This window comes from Actinia tenebrosa, unplaced genomic scaffold, assembly GCF_029948245.1.
Source record: "Actinia tenebrosa isolate PJP-AT-01 unplaced genomic scaffold, QUT_ActTen_1.0 PGA_scaffold8__29_contigs__length_14323225, whole genome shotgun sequence".
NCBI lineage: Eukaryota > Metazoa > Cnidaria > Anthozoa > Actiniaria > Actiniidae > Actinia > Actinia tenebrosa.
Genome location: NW_028292585.1, coordinates 9019103 through 9033501, shown reverse-complemented (window position 1 = coordinate 9033501; position 14399 = coordinate 9019103). Strand labels below are relative to the sequence as shown.

Below are 14399 nucleotides of genomic sequence, written 5' to 3'. Positions count from 1 at the left end.
ATCTTGAATTGAAATTCCCTTGTCCGAGTGGTCTAAAGCAACTTGGAAAGGCAAAGCATAGATTTTTTCCCAATCGAGAGAACAATTTGAGTAAATTGCATTGTAAATTGCATCTCTATTGAGCTGTAGGCACCACAATTAGCTTCGAAGCGAATTCTTTATAAAAATCTTTGGAAGTAACTTTGGTTATCTCAGTTTTGACTGAATTTATAAAAACTCCCAGACTTTTGGAGTCATAAAGAGAAGGCACTTAGTGTTTACCAAGATGCCCGACATAACTGAGGTCTGTGAAGGAGTCTACTGAGATCTGAAAAAGGAAGTCTTCTTTCTAGATTTTTGGTTTTGAGAATTACCCAAGGTCAAAAATAATGTAAAAAGATCGAAATTAAAATCTTCACTGATTTTATGCTTCGATCTCAAAATGGGAGATGATGATTAGATATGCAAATAAAAGTCCTTTAAATTATTTGCAATTGTAATCAAATATATGAATTAAACATTTAAGACTCAAAAAATGTTTTGAAATTTTTAATTTGCTATGCTCTTTAAAACTATAAGGTTTTTAAACACATTTAAAAAAATGTTAAGCAAAAGTTTTGTTTGTCAAGTGACCATGCAAAACCCTATAAATTCAGATAGATAACATAGTTGGTAAAGCATAGCATGCTACGTTAACATTTTTGACACGCAAATTCCACATATGCAAATTAAAGGAATAGCGGTGTAGTCCAAGTATCATTTACAAGTTCAATTCGCATGAATTGAAATTTAAGTGAGCTTTTTAAAAACAACCTACACAACTATAAAATGTGACAAGTTTACTTGTTTTTAGTCATTATTTTCTTTAAGGTCGTGCATAATAAATACTTTTAGATTTGTTGTTTTCCCCCCAAACAGTTAGGGCGCAAATAGGCGGTGGAATTGGGGTGCCTTAGCTGCCACCCAACGTTTTTTATTTTTAAGTAATTTTAAAAGTGGGGAAGCATAAGGAAAACATAGACAAGAAGATCAAAACATAGTTTATCGAAGTGAACGACCTAAGAAAGGTCTATATTCGGCTTAGCACTGTTTACTAGATGGAAGGAGAATGTTTTCAGTAAAATATGAATCTGAGATGTAGTGATCAGTTACCCGTACTTTCCAAACCGCTCCGCTGCCTATGGGGTGAGGTAAGTAAGCCTCATCCATCATTTGTTTGTAATTATTCATTTCCTTGCGTTAAATTTTTTTTTTGGATTTACATTGAATTTGTTTTCTTTGTTGTATGTGGACTAAACTAAATAAAATAAGTAAATGTACCTTTTACAACTCTCATAATAAAAGCTGTTCGTGTAATATATCAAACACCTGCAATTTTTTATTGACACACTTAAACAACCTCTGGGCTGACCGAAGTCAGGGCACAGCTAAATTATAAATTAAACCCTGAAACAACATCTGGGCTGATCGAAGTCAGGGCATGGCTAACTTACAGATCAATCCCTGAAACAACCTCTGGGCTGATCGAAGTCAGGGTATGGCTAACTTACAGATCAATCCCTGAAACAACCTCTGGGCTGATCGAAGTCAGAGTATGGCTAATACACAAATGACAAGTGGTCAGCCAATAATTGGACAAAACAATTGTTCAAGTTAAAGACGAGGTCTATTTTAATTAACAATTGGACCCGAAGCTGAATGGTCTACGAGTCAATTGCCCATGAGGTCGAAAGCCGAATGAGCTATATTGACTTGTAGACCATGACAGCGAGAGATCTAATTGTTTTAGTCTAACCCTACTAATCGGTATAACAAAAGGATACAATTTTTTAAATTAGGTTGGAAACGAGAGTTAGCAGCCACTGTTTTGGTTTGCAAAACCGGTTATTTTCGCTACTGGTGGTTCTTCACTATTAGACAAATATAGTATCTCAGCAAGGGCGGATCCAGCCAAAATTTTAGGGGGGGGGGGGGGTAATTGAGTTTCTTCTCTTCCATGAATGAGTATTACACATTCCCCTTCGTAATCCAAACATCAGCACAAGTTTGTCCATCGTTGTTATCATCTCTGATGTTTTTCAGATCTTGATCCACCCATATCCTGAACTCCTTGCCTGCTGTCACTGCTAGGGGAGGTGACAACTCAGGGAATGTAAGTTCTGGGTCCATGTTGGTCACACCTGGCAACTGGTATGTCAGGTAACCGTAATGGGGGTAAGTCAGTGGGAAGTCAGGTGGTGGACTGATTCTGGTGTTACTATCATCCGTGATGTGTAGATTAAGATCCTTGTTGTCGCGTCTATAGGTAGTTCCCCAGTAGGCTTTGGTGTTTCCAGGTACCCACGATATTCCACCTCCGGACACATAAACAAGTTTGAAGTTCAAGACATGGCAAGCAACTGGGATAGTAAACCTTCCGAACTGATCGTTGTTTGAGCCAATGCACACTGCAGTACCGACTTTGAGCCATTCTACGATGCAATGAGATAACTCTTATTATGAGTTAAAACGAATTTGAAAAGCCAGATCGGAAACGAGTGTAAGCGTCCTCGTTTCGTTTAATCTGTGTTTATTTCATACTTGACATACTTTGTTATTAGTTTCATATTTCGCTTCCATTGTTTTAGACACGATTAAAAGAAAACTCAAAGGCGAAAATAGAATCGGAAAAATTCTTTAACTATTCTTATTATCCAAGATAAAGATTATGTCTCCTATAATGAAAACCAGTAAAAAATATCCAACCAAAATGCACTTCACCCTTTTCTTCGCTATTTTTTGTTTTGCGCCTTACTACTTTCCCACTTTATAGAAATGTTGACAAAAGAGTTCTACGATGAAGTTTTTTTGAAATAATGTTTCGATAAAGTTTACTCGAAAAATGAAAGATAGCTACCTTGAGAGACTCCAAAGGTGACATCAAGGCGAAGGAGACGCCCTTAACTACAACTACCGCGAAGATAATCAGAAAACCAGTTTAGAAGTGAGCCTGTAATTCCATAGGCTTTAAAAGTCTAAATACATTATCTATAAAAATATCAGAACTATTGAAAGAAAGACTAATGTGCATTCGCGCGTTTTTCTTTGAAATCAAGCGACGGAAGTGACGTAATAGTCAAGCCATGGAAACAATTGAACAGGCCAACTAGTCCAAATCAGGGGGAAAATCCATATAAGGGGCTAAAACAGTCCCAAAATCAGAGATAAAAAATGGCCCCTACCGGTATTGCCTAAATAGCCCTACTCTAAGGAGGCCACTATATGGTCAAGATTTTGGCCCCATTTTGGGGGTCAAAACCGCCCTATCCGATTTACCGTGTGCATACTGAATGTTAAAATTTTAATTCTTTACCAAGCTTGAAATGTATGATATTTATATGTAAATAATGTCAGTAAAAAAGAAAATATTCATCTTAAAAATTGATGCAAAGTTTGGTAAAATTCCAAACATATCGTTGTGACCTTTCCCTACTGTATTTACATCGACCATGCTGAATTTCGGGCTTGGTATGCATCGTTTAACTTGCAACAAAACCTTTGCAAAACATTTTAAAAATAGCTGTATAGAAATGAAGGTATCTATAGAGGCTTTCAGTTTTCCCCTGGCAAACTGCCTACTGTCATTTCTGCCATCACGTGATGGCCAAAAGCTTCTATTGCACTTAATATAACAACTATCAAGATTACCTCTGGATCTGTAGGAATCCATTTTTCCAGAGGGACGTTTAACCACTAACATCCCTCTGGATAAACAGTGAGGAAGCAATTTTAGTTTTATTTCCCCTCATTAATATTCATAAAGTACGGTCCCTCGTATAGCAATCAAAGCTGAAACCACGACTGGTTCGCATTGACCAATTAGAAATCTTATACAATGACTGTCTACTAGAAGCGGTTTATGACCTTAGCACTTGTGGAAACCATTGATTAGTCGTTGCGTATGCGTTCGCCACATCTGGAAATATTCTTACGATTTGTAATAATCTTCCAAATTTTAATTCGAATTCATACCTGTCTGACAGTCGGCCCCAGAAAACCCTGTAGCACATGTACAGTTGAATGAGTTGACTCGGTCTTGACATGATCCTCCATTTTGACAAGGATTAGAAGCACACTCATCGATATCTGATTTTAAAAAAAGGTTTGTCATTGATGTATTTTTATGTAACATACTAAATTTCGTTTTGTTTTTTGATAGTACAGTAGCCGTGCCCTGGTTTCGCCCTGGTTTCGATCAGCACAGATGTTCAATAAATAATGATTCGTCTGGCGTGTGTTTGAGTCGTTAAAATATTTTGGAATTTTGGTACTTATATATTCATTTCGATATTAACTGATTCTCACCTGTCTGACAGTCAGCCCCAGTAAATCCTGCAGGACATGTACAGCTGTATGAGTTGACTCGGTCTTGACATGATCCTCCATTTTGACAAGGATTAGATGCACATTCATCGATATCTGATTGAAACATATGTTTGTCATTTATATAATTGTACCAACCTATTAATTTCAGTAACAACAAATTATTACCTGTCTGACATTCGGCCCCAGTAAATCCTGTAGCACATGTACATCTGTATGAGTTGACTTGGTCGTGACATGATCCTCCATTTTGACAAGGATTAGAAGCACAATCATCGATATCTAATTTAAAAAAATATAAAGAATAGTAGCCTGAAAAAAGCCACTGATAGACCCTTTGCATAATTTTACTAATCATATGCTGAAAAATACTAAGCCCCTCTCGCATTCGTTAAAAAATATGTGTTCATTGCTTATTGCGAGGCTTAGTAATTTTCTGCAGTACATAAATACAAATCTATCATGCTCAAATAGACGATTTTCAAACTAGTCGAATACTACGGTGTTGCTTGAACACAGACTGGTTTTTACAGGATAAGCCTCATTTCAGTTTCTAAATATTCACAGATACCAACCGTAAAGCAAAGAATGCACGACTTCAACAATACAATCACCTTAAAATTCCACGGAATTTGATTGGAATACATAAAGATTCAAAAATATTCATAAATAATTCCATACGAAATCGAGGCTAATACTGTGTAACAGATATATTCGAAACTGGAGTATTGTTTTGGGATCATGGCAAGGTATTCGGGCATTTGCTCCTAATTTTTGAAACTCGGTCCCAGACCCCCAAATTTTATCCCAAAATTGTAGTAAATTTAATCAAAGTGAGCAAATGTTTGAGGATAGTTCAATGAAGATAAATGGAATACGATTCGTTTAGTTTTACTTGAAGGTTTTTGTGAAGTTATTTTTCTAGATATCCGGAAAAACCCTTATCGCTTATTGATTTACATATACCTTGATGATACCTTGATGTTTCCATGGACAACCGCTACCAAAATCGGTGGAAATGTGAAAAACGATCGGCTATGACTGATGAAACTTGATTTGAATGGAGCGATTTTATATGTTTGTATAATAGGAGACCACCTGAGAAAATGCCGCGCTTGACAGGGCAATTTTTCGGTATGGACTTTAATTAAACGGGTCGCACAAGTGGGTAAAAATTCTGGCCTCCTCTTGTCCTATCTAAAACCTAAAACTACGTCTCGAAAACGCTTTTCTTGATTGCTATTATTACTTTTTGGCAGCCGGCCGCTGACATAGGCCCGCGTAAGATTTCTTAAGTAAACTGCAGATCAAAATGATCCTTTATTAGATATACATTAATCGCAGTTCACACGCGATATTTATAAGTAATACTGTCATGCTACTGGAAAATGAAAAAAATATATTTAATGAGGTTGAGCATGATGTTAGTGATGTCAGTGATGTCCCGACGCAGGCGATGAACGCATGCACAAAGACAAGCAAGTTATTGGCTCTCAGAGGCCATACACTGTAGAACTTACAATATAACATATATTTAATTCTATATGAGGCTTAGAAATAGCCGGAAAAGGTGCGGTTTTTATTTCTGGTGTTCATTTTGACAAAACCGTTTATGTTAGTGGGGGTGGGGTCTCGTGACCTCAGTGTTGTTTTAAAAGGCCTATATTAGTTAGTTGAACAAGGAAGTCATTCACGGTGTTGGAAATTGACGGCGGATTTTTCACACGTACTCAGCCAATAAGATTTGTCCATTCGGCTTGATGGAGTTAAATCTTTTTAGATTATTTTGGTATATATTTTTATGAAATTGGTTAAGAAATGAAGGCCACATTACTTTTACTCCGTTCAAGTTACCTTTCGTCCTCATCGACTATCTATGATTTCATTGAAATTAACAACACATATATTGCGTTTATAATTATAGCTTCTTAAGGTTTATGGCGTAAAAATTAACAAACTCCAAAAAGTATTTCATCCTCTTATTAGCCTTTCCGTACATCACTGGGGAATCCGGTGACAAAATAGTACTTGCTCAGCATTTTGAGCAAATCTGACATTTGTATGGACAATACTTTAATATGAAGATGCAAAATGCAGTTTACTCACTCGTTTGGCATTGCTCTCCTGTAAACCCAAGTTTACATTCACAGCGGTGCGTGTTGTCAGCAAAGTTATATCTGCATGTCGAGTCTTTGGGACAGTTGCAGGTGTTCTAAACCGCGAAAAGAAATTTACTAGAATGAAGAAAATTCTTAGCTGTCATGAGACGTCATTGTTATTAGCCGTTCGGAGGTTGAGGAATAAACTGGATCGAGTTGGCATTACGGTACATTGTGGACGCAATAGACGCCATCTTGAAAATACGTCTCCTAAAACAGCCCCACAATGCACCGTTTCCCCCCTCAACCTAGGAATAGCTAATAACGACTCTCTGAAACGCTTAATTAATTAAATAACTTTTTGCACTGCGGTTAGACTGATATTTTGCGCTGGTCGTTGGTGTTCAAAGAAATTTGTAACGTTAGAAGTGTATTGAATATGAATTAAACTGGCAATGATACTCTTACCTGAGCACTTCTGTAGATGGCACCAGGTCTTTCCACTAGATCTCCAGGATGCATAAAGTGATCCGAGTCACTCAGCTCACACATGTATTTCTCTCCACTCGCACTTGTGCCAAAGCTGTAGGAGATACAGCGATCATCCAAGAAACACTGGGATTCGCAGTGCGCATCGTTCGTGGCTCGTACGGTTTTGAAGACATGATTCGCTAGCGTCTTACCTTCCAGAGTCTCTTTAAAAACCATATCTTTGTTGCAAGTATCTGCATTGACTTAAAGGAAAAGGCAGCAAAGTATTTTACGTTTTGATTTGGCTAAAAGCTTGCGTTTACAGCAATATCACAATATCACAACATCACAACATTTTTCTTGATACTGGCGTAATTGAGAGACGGGTTTTTTCGAGATGAGACGCCTAGTAACTCACCCCTGAAATGGCATATCGCTTTGCAAAAGCTTATTTGAAATAAAAGTTTTGATAGAGTACCAACAAGACAGAGCCTTTAAAGGGCTTAATTGGCCCAATCTAAGACATTTCAAAATAGTTTTCTTTCCATTCATTAAACTATCTTAGTAATTAACAAGTATCTATCTGTAACATGCGGTATAATGCTATTGATGCGACTTACAACTTACAGCGCTTCTCAATCTCGCGCGCGAAATTGTACAATTTGCCTTCCCGACGAAGAAGGTTTTGGTGGAAGTCAACTGATCAAGTCCATTCCATGACATTCCATAGGTACATGTCCATGCAAGGGCACTAGGACACCTAAAGTGGTTTGCACAAGCGCGTTTTCAATGAAAGAGTATCAAAAATGCATGAGCCCGGAGTTGGCTAGTTGGAAGCGTTGCGTGACGACACTGAAAGCGGCTGTGGGGGAGACTAGGAGGTGGCCGCAATATTAGCTCTTTTTAAAAAAATGCTCGTACACAAATTAATCCACAATATAACAATTTATTAGCGGAGCACCATACTTAAGAAAAAAATGGTAAACCATCGAGTTGATTTTTCATGGCTTAGCTACTACGTCACTTTTGCCCGTCCGTCCGTCCGTCCGTGTACACAACAAAGGAATCCCGCTTGATGTCAAAGCAAAGCTACTCACAAATGCGGCTCTCAAATACACAGAAAGAAATCGCTTTAGAACAAGTTATAGACCAAAACCAATTTAAAAAAACCTTCATGTAGTCAAAGATGGATCAAGAAGTGTTCTTCAAGAATTCGGGTGTGTGTTTTTAAGCAAACAATCCGAGTATATATATATTTTTTGACAAGCATTGTTCTCGACAAATCAAAAAATCAAAGACTTTCTCTCAAAACCTTTTATATTTCTGTTATAAGCTTGATTTATTTTAATGCTGGAGGAAATGTAACACGGAGAGCATATTACGACAACAAGTATTCGTCCTTATAGATATAAAAATTCCAAACAAAGAGAGCTCATCTATCTCTATTGAGAAGAAAAACCACATTAAATACTTAGGAGTAATGATCGATGATAGTCTATCATGGAAACTCCACAAAACCACATTATCAGAATATTTTTCTTTGCTACACTATATGGTAAAAATACTGATAGTGCTCTTCCATTAATCAATCTTTTAGACCTTCTAACTCTAGTCAACATTTTAAAATTACAATTACTAAAATTTATTCACCAGTGGGTAACTAAGCAGCTTCCATCAATCTTTGATGATTATTTCAAAATTTCCAAGAGCATTCACAGCTATAGCACTAGATATACCTCAAACAATAACCTTCTCAAGCAAAAAGTTCAAACAAATATTGGCAAACAAACAATTAGTGCTCTAGCACCAGATCTATGGAAAGAAATTCCAAATTAGTTAAAAAATCCTTCATTTTTTTAAAACAAGGTTAAGGAGCATTTGCTGCAAAGCCAATGCCCCTCATCTTCGAATTAACTACCAAGACAATTATACATGATACAAATATTGTAAATACAATTATAAATAGAAGGCTCGTGCAATTACAAGAACTTTCAAAACATTACTCGTGTCTATTAATTTCCAAATTGTACTCGAGATCGTGCGATTTTTTGTTTATAGTTCACTCAACAAAATTTCAGTAAAAAATGCGAAGCGACGCCGTTCATCTTCGTCTATTTGGCGGCCGATTTTCAGTCCATCGCGCGAATGAAATGCATAAAAAAGATTAGTTCTTATTAGTTTTTACAGCTTTTTTTTTTTTTTGCCTCTGTTGACATTGTTTTGGCCGTGTTTTCATATCGACTTAATTCGGTACTCCTACGCAGTACAATTAACGCTATAATTGTTTTCCTCTCGACCAATCAGAGTCGAGTAATTTTGTTGAGTGTGTTATAAGTTGCTTTACATAACCTCTTCTATATGGCTAGATTTATTTATTTATTTTGCTTCATATTATTTAGTATCGCAATTAATATATTTTGTGTATTGCTCTTGATAAAAAACAATTACAAATGACAGTGTCTAACTCGAAAACTAAGCTTTAAATTAGACACTGACATTCTAAAAAATTAACTAATAACAAAAATATGGGAAAAGAAATTAACCAGTTTTCAAGTCTGATTTTTAGCGGAGCTCCTGCGCGGGCCGAAGGCCTGCGCGAGCGGAGCCCCATACTTAAGAAAAAATGGTAAACCATCGAGTTTATTTTTCATTGCTTGGCTGACGTTACTTCCGTCCGTACGTCCGTCCGTCCGTCCGTCCGTCCGTCCGTCCGTCCGTCCATCAGTGTACACAACACAGGAATCCCGCTTGATGTCAAAGCAAAGCTACTCACAAATGCGGCTCTCAAATGCACAGAAAAAATCACTTTAGGACAAGTTATAGACCAAAAACAATTAAAAAAACACTTTCATGTAGTCAAAGATGGATCAAAAAGTGTTCTTAAAGAATTCAGGTGTGTGTTTTTTTAGCAAACAATCGTATATATATATATATATTTTTTTTTTGACAAGCATTTTTCTCGACGAATCGACAAATCAAAGACTTTCTCTCAAAACTTTTTATATTTCTATCGATAAGCTTAATTTATTTTAATGCTGGAGGAAATATAACATGAAGAGCATATTACAACAAATATTCGTCCTTTATTTAGCTTTGTAAATCTTTAACAATTCGGTTGTTTTTAACCAGCTATCGTATGTTTTTCGTTCAAGAAAAAGCTTTGTTCGCCTCCTATCGCGGGGTCCAATCGGCAAAACAAAGAAGACTTTCATTCAATAATTTTTATATCTTTCTACAGATAATTTATTTAATCATTAAATAACATATAACTTTTTACCAAATATTCGACTGTTTATCAAGCTGTTCGAGCAAGTATGATTATAAAAATGAGCTTAAATTTGTGTTGTTGAAAGATGTTATTGTATAAAGACCTACTAGATTTTCACTCTAAAAAGCTAAAAAGTATTCAAAAACATTTACAAACGCCAATTTATTGCCAAAGAAATGAGTCATTTTGTATTTTGCATTGCCTTTTGCATTATTTCTATTTTGTCTCAGTTGTTCTTGTAACCTGTTTAAATAAATGTAAGCTCTGCTTTTGGAAAACTGTAAAAGATATATTAAGTAAACCTCATTTTTTGCTCAACTTAAGGTGGCTGCCTACTTTTGCACTTTCGAATTGAGCCCACGATGTGCGCGCGCTCAAAAACCGCTGAAAAATCTACAAGATTTTATTGAAGAACCATACGCGTTTTGAGCTTCAACAGGGCAAAACTCTCAAATTATGCACGGGACTCTCTATTTTTTAATACCTCATTCGATAAAACTCCTAAAAATCTAGGTTATATCAACATTTTAGGAAAAGTTTAAATCAGTAACACATGAAAAAATAGATTTTTATAGGGAATTTTGTTCGACTTTATCAGAGTTGTTAAGAGCACCGAAACTACAAAATATGACAAATCAATGTATCTATCTGTCTTTTTGTCGAAAATATCCATGTATTATTGTAGAAGGATTGACTAGCCTTCGTTCGTGCAATCATATAGTCTGCAAGTAACTATTATCTTATGAATCTCAATTTTTTTCTAATCACTTCCGTTGGCGCAATTTTTACTCCAAAAGCTCATGCGCAGGCTTCCATTAAATGCTGATTATCTCGAAAATGAGCTCGGGACACCCTATTTTTCTTTCCAAATTTGGAATCAGCATTAAATTTCAATTCGGAAAATCGAAGCTTTAAAAAAAGTTTAAATCAATTTCCAAAAGTAGGCAGTCACCTTAACCAGTTTTCAAGTCTGTTTTTTGGTCTTGATTTGTCCTAAATCTCCAGATTTTCGATTTCAATGAAAGACATCCGAGGTAAATTTCACTAAACTTGATATTGTATTGGATTATCTGTAGTTAGCTTTCGTTTTTCTTTAAGTAAAAGAGATTCAAAGCCTAAAACTGTAGGCCTTGGAAAACTTTTTGTCGAAGAATCTTCCAAGAACAAAACTAGCCCCTGGGGGTAGTGGTAAGCTGTGTACAAAATTCCTAAGTGGGAGAGTATACTCGCGCAAAAAAACAAAAAACAAAAAACAAAACAAAACAAAAAAAAAACAAAAAACGATGTAGTGCATTTCGATTCGATTTCACTGCATGGTTTTTATTATGGGAGAAATTATCATCATTTCGAATAAAAAATAATTGAAGATATTTTCCCCGAGCTTATTTTCACCTTTCAGTTTCATTCAAATTGTTCCCCCTGTGACTTCCGTATCGGGAGCTCCGCTTTTAAGCAGTGCCTAAATATATATTCTCTACTTTCACATCCCCATAATACTTTGCGTCTTTGTATAGGAAATCGCACGATCTCGATCTCTTACTAGTTTTTAGGGCTTTTTTTGCCGCTGTTGACATTGTTTTGGCCGTGTTTCAATAGCGACTTAATTCGGTACTCCTACGGAGTACAATTAACGCTATAATTGTACTCCTCTCGACCAATCAGAGTCGAGTAATTTTGTTGAGTGTACTATAAAGAGGGTTACCAGAGGGTAAAATCCCACTTATTTTGCTGAAGGCTGATAAGACAATGTTGAAAATACCTTGTTTGGTATCCAAAGATAAAATGAAATAGTAAAAAACAGAAAAAGATAGGAGCTTGAAGACGTTTAAGGTAAATTTTAAACATTTTTTCGTAAGTCAATACATTTTCTGTAGGACCAAAACTCTTGATAATCCGTACACGCAAAAATAACTTGGAATAAACTGATAATCAGTATTGTACAGATAAAAGCAGGTAGAGTATAAATTCAATTAAGAAACCTTTCAATTTGCCGGGACAGTTTTGATTGGTTACCCCCCAAAAACGCAAGGTATTATTGGGATGTGAAAGTCGAGAATATTATAATAATCACATATGAAAAAATCAAACCAAATTATCGGTAAGAGCAAAGTTTGATAAGCACAAAAATATGCACATAGCAAAGAACTCGTTTATTTCTAATACGTTTTTTTTTTCTTTCAAAAATTGGCTAAAAAAAAAAAAATCCGCGGGGGAAAAAAAATTAAGCAAATAGTAATAAGAGAACAAGGGTTGCTTTATCTGTGTTTGACAAGGTTAAAAAAAATTTTTTTTTTCACATTCAAATCTTCAGATGCATGGCATTGGTTATGAAAATTACTGTATCGTGAAGAAACTGCTAAATTTACTGCTGATTAACAAGTGTCGAGTTCTTCTTTGGCAAATGTTATAACTTTTTCTGCTGGTTTTTCAGTGATTTAGAATAAATTTGGTAGCATTTCCAAACTATTTTTGAGAGAAAAATTCGCCATCTTATTTCGTAAAACTATTTAATTTATACTGAAGATTTTCCTTTCAACCTCCCCGCTATATTTCATGAATAAATATTATTCGTCATTGATATAGGTAGTAAACTATTGGAATTTTTAGGTTTTCATTTTTGCAGAGGGAAGTCGAGGAAAACTGGAGAGCCAGGAGAAAACTCTAGTAGGAGAGAAGAGAACTAACAGGTGAATTTATTTGCATGGATAGGAATTGAACCCATAGAAACAGTAGGGCATAATTAATAGCGCATATATACTTGTATAGTAAGGATAAAGCATTACTCTTTCTTTTAGCTTACCCGATATGATCGACACGTCAATCAATCTTGAATTTTCAGTTCGAAGTTTGAGCAAAAAGAATAAATTACATTTTACTTTATAGTCACACTATAGAAAATACAGCCAATCAGATTGCAGAAAAAGCCGTTTTATATTCGCTCTTTTGCTCTTCCTTTCCATCATACGACGCGCGTTGAATCTACGCATTTGTAGGTGAGGATCAAAATAGCTATACATAGCTTATACAATGCTTATACATACTAGAAAATACAAGTGATCGACGCTTGGGATATTGCATGGTATGCCACTCGAAAGCATAGTATAATTAGTACCCATATGTTATGCCTTACTATCTTTTAATTCCTCCTTTTCATAAGTTTTTTGGATTTCCTTTTTCCTTTTTTCCCCCCAGTTCATTTATTTATTTTTTTAGTTCTTAATTCTTTTTATTTCATTTTATCGATGTGTTTCCAAACGTTGGTAACACCTTTTTGGTCAAACTGAATTTTGATATTTTGATGCTAGCTAGTAAAAAAATGCATCTATATATAAAAATAATAAAAAATAAAATAAATAAATAAATAAAAAAAAAAGGAAAAAGGAAAAAAGAAAAAAAGATAAAAAGAAAAAAGAAAAAGACAAAAACCCTTATTAACAAAACAATTTATTATCATTTTCGGTTTTCATTTCATTCAATTTCAGTTTAATTACCATTGGTCAAATAGACTTCCTTTGAATGCCTTTGCCTACAACTCTGTCAGTCTTGTGCAATACAAGTCAAAATCCAAAAGACATTGCCCTAAAATTAAAAGCTTTCTAAAGCAAATTGACCTGGTAGTCGACCACCAAACACTATCTCGAAGACGGAGCCGAAAAACCGAAATCCTCAGTGAACTGCCTCGATCATGCCGATAGAAACAAAGCCGAAAAATCCACAAATGACACTCTCTCAGCGAAAAAAAGAAAAGAAAAAAAAAGAAAGAAAAATCAAATACTTACCCAACAATGATGTTGAATGAAGAACTTGATAAAACAACCCGAAAACCCACAAATAGCTCATCCACCAATACATGGTGTCAGTAGAGCGTGTTGATGAGTCAGTAATGAGCTTATAAATGAAAGTCGAGATATTCATTAAAACGTTATAAGCCTTTCCTGGTGACGTCTTCCTTTCAGTAATCAAGAACTGTCAATCATTACGAGTCATTGAAAACAGCAGTTGTTTTTGAGTCAGTCCCGGAGTGGTTCCAGAACGAAAGGAATCCGCTGTTTATGTTTTATAATTTACTAGAACCTTAGCGGCATCTCGATCCCATTCCAACTATCAAAGGCGCCCATCTAAAGGGATAGATATGATTCGTATGGGATCAGCAAAGCGCGTAAACTGCAATACCGATACAAGGATATTTTCACTGAATATATATTATTTTCACTAAACAG

General features: G+C 35.6%; 2 protein-coding genes across 3 annotated transcripts in view; one reads left to right on the top strand and one right to left on the bottom strand.

Annotated features, from left to right (window-relative positions):
• Window positions 1-513: 513 nt before the first annotated feature.
• Window positions 514-14156, bottom strand: LOC116296083 (uncharacterized). The gene is made up of 7 exons (XM_031704036.2): window positions 13959-14156; window positions 6909-7174; window positions 6448-6553; window positions 4510-4623; window positions 4324-4437; window positions 3991-4104; window positions 514-2450 (listed from the first exon to the last, which is right to left on the bottom strand). Exons 1-7 carry the CDS (start codon window positions 14092-14094, stop codon window positions 1987-1989), a joined length of 1314 nt encoding a protein of 437 aa, XP_031559896.2. The 5' UTR covers window positions 14095-14156; the 3' UTR covers window positions 514-1986.
• LOC116296088 (uncharacterized) overlaps window positions 11921-14399 on the top strand; it is a 29008-nt gene continuing 26529 nt past the window's right edge. For both annotated transcript variants that reach the window (XM_089040966.1, XM_089040969.1), the window contains exons 1-2: window positions 11921-12009; window positions 12787-12866. The gene's annotated coding sequence lies outside the window, so the exon portion shown is untranslated. The remainder of the gene's footprint in view (window positions 12010-12786; window positions 12867-14399) is intronic.

What these genes read in the sequence shown, in the direction of transcription:
- LOC116296083 (XM_031704036.2), bottom strand. Translation starts at nt 14,094, where the DNA reads ATGAATATCTCGACTTTCATTTATAAGCTCATTACTGACTCATCAACA. An exon ending in TGGGGCTGACTGTCAGACAG is followed by an intron (nt 4,105 to 4,323) that starts GTGAGAATCAGT and finishes TTTTAAAATCAG; the next exon opens with ATATCGATGAGTGTGCTTCT. An exon ending in TGGGGCCGACTGTCAGACAG is followed by an intron (nt 2,451 to 3,990) that starts GTATGAATTCGA and finishes ATTGCATCGTAG; the next exon opens with AATGGCTCAAAGTCGGTACT.